Source organism: Sesamum indicum, linkage group LG9 (assembly GCF_000512975.1).
Source record: "Sesamum indicum cultivar Zhongzhi No. 13 linkage group LG9, S_indicum_v1.0, whole genome shotgun sequence".
NCBI classification, from domain to species: Eukaryota; Viridiplantae; Streptophyta; class Magnoliopsida; order Lamiales; family Pedaliaceae; genus Sesamum; species Sesamum indicum.
The window spans coordinates 3153091-3158037 of NC_026153.1; the positions used below are offsets into that span (position 1 = coordinate 3153091).

General features: G+C 37.6%; 2 protein-coding genes across 3 annotated transcripts in view; one reads left to right on the top strand and one right to left on the bottom strand.

Annotated features, from left to right (window-relative positions):
• The window catches only part of LOC105170417 (protein INVOLVED IN DE NOVO 2), an 8393-nt gene extending 5410 nt beyond the window's left edge, over nucleotides 1-2983 (top strand). Inside the window, exons 7-9 of one of the 2 annotated variants that reach the window (XM_020696948.1) lie at nucleotides 540-743; nucleotides 2450-2688; nucleotides 2766-2983. In XM_020696948.1, the coding sequence (XP_020552607.1) occupies nucleotides 540-743; nucleotides 2450-2686 (441 nt within the window). In that variant the 3' untranslated portion in view covers nucleotides 2687-2688; nucleotides 2766-2983. The remainder of the gene's footprint in view (nucleotides 1-539; nucleotides 744-2449; nucleotides 2689-2765) is intronic. The other variant, XM_011091174.2, reaches the window with a different exon arrangement.
• Nucleotides 3644-4947, bottom strand: part of LOC105170418 (protein PMR5) — a 3600-nt gene continuing 2296 nt past the window's right edge. The window contains exon 5 of the mRNA XM_011091175.2: nucleotides 3644-4274. Within this exon, the coding sequence (XP_011089477.1) occupies nucleotides 3935-4274 (340 nt within the window). The 3' untranslated portion in view covers nucleotides 3644-3934. The remainder of the gene's footprint in view (nucleotides 4275-4947) is intronic.

Sequence of the window (4947 nt, forward strand, 5' to 3'; positions counted from 1 at the left end):
ATCTAGTACCTCAATGTTGAAGTACAGTTGACAGCTCAAGCTGCACCGCGACATATGTTTTCGCTTTTAATGTTTGAGAGGGAGAAATGCAACACAAATAGCTACATCAGTGGCTGAAGTCTAGATTGTCAAACAAGCACTTTTGGATGGTTTGATAGATTAGTTTGGCGAATCTCTGTTTCATTTTTCCTGTATTTATAGCATTTTCTCTTTTCCTTCATCTCAAACACCCCTTTTTTAACAATTTTAAATATGCTTGGAAAATTCTCAGAACACCCAACTTGGAATAGGTTGCTGAATATGCTCTTGAATTCCCTATCTTTGCCATTTCCCTCGTAGACCATGTGCAACATCTAACTGTTTAGTTGCAGGGATTATTATACCTGGTTAATAAATTGATGTGCATAACTTTTTGCAACAAAATGAAAAAGCAAAAGATGAACAACTTTTTGTTGCTTTTATTGGTAAACGACAATTCAAATGAAGTATAAGTCCTGGCTCCATTAAGCATTTGATGTTTACATTTCTTTCCTGCACAGTGTTTGAAGGATAGCCGTGCTAACATTTGTGTTAAGAGGATGGGCGAGCTTGATGGAAAGCCATTTGTCAAAGCTGCAAATATGAAGTATGGTGGTGAAAATGTGACTGTAAAAGCAATGGAACTCTGTTCCTTGTGGGAAGATTACCTGAGGGATCCAAGCTGGCATCCATATAAGGTGGTCATGGATGGAGGAAACCCTAAGGTATGCAATTTTATGGGTGACATCATTTCTAGTTCATGCTTGCTCAGTTGCTCTACACTGCACTGATGAGATCTCCCATGAGAGTATGTTTGCGCTCATGTTGACAAGCTCATGTTTTGTTCGATTCAAAATATTTATATTCGAGTGTCACCTAGAAGTTTCAATTTTGGTCATTTTTAGACCTAGCACCAAAGGTCTAGAACATGGAACTGACTCAAATCTGAAATGTTCTTGACAATACTTGGGGAGTGAAATAAATTTGGACCCAGCAATGAAATACCTGGTATGTATGCATGCGTGTGTTTATGCACAAGGGAGAGAGATATAATCAGCTCTCTATTATCTACATTCTGAATATCTGATACGGAATATTTGTACTTTTTAGATAAGTCTTCCTTTCTTGTGTGCACTGAAAAAGAACCTGTAAAAGAGAACAACTCTTTCTTTTGTCTTGTTCTTCTTTCTTTTTACCCAATCATCTTCAAAAGATTAATCAGGAAACATATAATTGAAAAATTCCAATTGAAGATTCTTGAAGGTGATCTTGAAAAATTCAGAGGATAGGCCAAAGGAATTTCAATAAATATTTGAAACTCAGTTGCCTTATGTATTAGGTGAGGTGAATGACAGAAGTGCTTTTGCTAATATTCAGATGGAAGTTTTGGCTTTGAACCAAAAGATATCCGTGTGAAAATTTGATGTTGGGATTTTCTGTTGGTTCTGATTTCAGCAGAGGTTTCTTATCCAAATTTAATCAAATTGAATATCAGCTTCCAGGTTCAAGATTTTAGAGCATCTCATCAACCTAATTTGGCAACTCTCATGAAGTCAGTGGGATCATGCAAGTCGCTTCACTTGTCGGCAAGTGCCACAGCTGAAAAGAAAGCTAATTGTTTTGCTGAGTGTTCACAGTAGATCAGTTTTAAAACAAATCTTGAGAACTTTTACCTCCAGTAGTTTCATCTTCGTTCTAATGCAAGATGCTATGATTTTTGTTTCTATTCTTGTCTGTCTCCCTTGCTGGCAGCCATTTAATGTGCATCCCTAATGAAGCACCTTTCTCTTTTGATTTCCTTTTGTGTTGTGTGTGTGCATGCATGTGCATGTCTCTCTCCTTGTCTTCTAAATGCACTTATCTATACCCTGAGTGGTTATGTTTGATCTATTGGCATTTGAAAGGTTTAAATTATAGTTCAAATATGCAGAACCAATTTTGGTCGAAATCTTTGAAAACATGTACTACATTTCTGCTCCTAGTCTTCTCTTTATCATCTCATCCTATTACATTCAACTTGAGTATCAAACATCTGTTGCTGTGAAGTATTGCATTTGCTGTTGTTACTTGAAAGAATAAAAATTGTTCTGGTTTAAACAAAACTGAACACTTGAGCTGTTGAATTGTATGTAAAAATCTATAGGATGCACAGGTCCACTAGATAGGAACCTACTACTATATGCCATGATATAGTCAGCCAATTTCAGTTTATTCTCTACTTGAAGCCCCAACCCCAAATCTTACCTGATTCTGGTGACGGTCTTATGTCTTTGATTCTTCACATAGATTGTTCTAGCACTAGTTAATATCCGGCAAGAAATTATACTGAATCATAATGAAAGATATTTGTGTGAACACCGTCATATATTTGGGTTCACTAAGATCCGCCCTTTTTCTTCTCATTTTTAAACTCACTTTGAAAAATTGTTAGGAAGTACTTGATGAAAATGATGAGAAGTTGAAGGAACTGAAGACTGAATTAGGGGATGAAGTGTATGAGACTGTGACGACGGCTCTGCATGAGATGAATGAGTACAACCCTAGTGGTAGGTATCCAGTACCGGAGCTGTGGAATTCCAACGAAAAGAGGAAGGGTTCCTTAAAAGAGGGGATTGAGCATTTACTTAAACAGTGGAAGAACCACAAAGCAAAACGGCGAAGAAACTGAAGGTTGGTAATTCCTACTTTATCTTGCTAGATAAATGGGTTTTCTCGGATCTGTTCATTTTCTTAATTTCATATATTAGTTATGCAGAAAAGTTCAAGTGCTGGGACCGATGCTATATCATGTTAATCTGCTTCCTGACTTGATGCAAGCACTATCCGGCAACTCTGTATTTGGCCTTGGTTTAGCCATTCTAACAAACTAGGAAAAGTAGATCTGCAGATTTTCTTAGAATACCAGATTTGTATGAACTCACAACTGTATATAGTAGTCGAGAATTGAATAAGTATTTTTTACTCATTTCTTTGGCCCAACTTGGATGTCTAAGCTTAATTTTGTTTCAATTCTTGCTGTCATCATACATCATTACCATATATTTTAGGTTTAATGTCATCTTGATGCCAGCCAGTGAGAATATCATGAGCTTCTTGTGAAGGTTTTCTACTACTATTACTTTTGGGTTTGCTATTAGAATTGTGCACATGCCAACTTAGCCTTCCAATACGTGAATAGTCCCAACAGTCTATAAGCCTAGCTCAGCAGTTTCAATTTTGAACTCAATAATATTATCAACTGAAATTCAGATAGACTTTGAGCTAAATTTGAGCTCAAATTAGATCAAATCTAGGTAAAATTGCCTTGAAGTTATGCAGGAGTTGTGATAGAGATCTCATAGTTGTGCTAATAGCAATAGGTGGAAGCATAAAGTAGCCGATGTGAATACTTAGAACTAAGCCAGTGAGGCACAGGCTGAGGCTCCAACTCTCATCACTGGGCAAAGGTCTTAAATTTGAGTTATACTCATGTGGATGGTCTACTTAAATATTGGTGTGTAGTTTATTGTTTTTTATGCTTTGCTTGTTATATGTTGATGTGCTTAATAGATTTGAGTATTTTAATATACTGCAAAATGTAATTGATCGGTTCTTAAAAAAATAAAAAAGGAAAGAACAGAACAAGGGAACTGAACTATTTTGTATTTCTCAGAGTTTGTTCTACCTCGAAAAGATAGCACATAAATTTAAGGAGACTTGATTGCTTTTTAGCATAAATAAAGCTTATAACCTGATTTGTAACACTACATTCTTGCTGAGTTGTATTCTTAATACTCCTACTTCCTCTTAAGTGGAGGCACTAATATACAAGAGAAGAGGTATTCTTTGCAGCCTCTCTCTGAAATCTGAACACCATTATGTCAAAGCTATAGAACTATGGAGTGTAAATAAGTAAATAATTAACAAGGAAGGAATGCTAGTGTAAGTAGAAGAGAGCAGTGTAGAATAGTTGGTTCCAAGTATCAGGCAAGCCCGGCAGGCACCAATGGCTACAGTCGGCAGAATGATCCGGATTGGCTCTCTGCTCGGCGGTGAGATCACCGCTATAGATGGAGGGGTGGGCGTCCTTCCTCATAGCAGAGAGCAATGTTATGTCAAGCAAGAAGGGAGGCTTGTTCATGGAACTCAGCACTACTTGCACCACCTTCATTTGATCCGGGTACGTCCCTGCGTATCCAGACATCCCAGTCATAGGCATCGTCTCCCCGTAACAGCTCTTTGATGTTGTTACGGCCCCGGCATTCCACTCACTTGGGCTGCATAAAATGGGATAAACATCCAGTCAGTTTCCTAGGACCTTGTACTCGTATTTTTCAAACCTTATCCATGTTCGAAAGTATATTCATCAGAGTTTGCTGAACCTCTGAAATTTTCTTAAATGCTGTGGAATTACACTATTAATAACTAAAATATGTCATATATGTGTAAAAATATTTTCCCCGCCCCCCCCCGCCCCCGCCCGTCTCTAGTTCCAATAACTAGTGGCTACTACGATTAATTTGTTTTATAATATTTTCCAGATCCAAGAGGGAAAAGAAAGGGGTTAAAAAATGAATAAATAATATTGCCTATTATTTATAGAAAAAATCCAGATATGATGATATAAAAAGCAAGCCAACAACACTAATGTGCCTAGGCATTGACGTGTGTCGGTTGGTCTCCTCCCTCACATGTGATGAGATAAGACCACCACACTATTTCACATTTCCACCGACGGTAAATATAAATACCTCCAATCAATGTCCAACTTCACAAGCGCCCCCAAAGTTGGTCTTAACTAAAATTTCTCCCAAAACGTTATTTTCACCACACACACACACAGAGACACACAACTTGATCATTTATGAACCGCTACTTTTGGCAAAAGACTGTGTTCTGAGTCTATGAACTTCAACACTTTAATGCAAGTTGACCCCTCCCCTCTTTCCC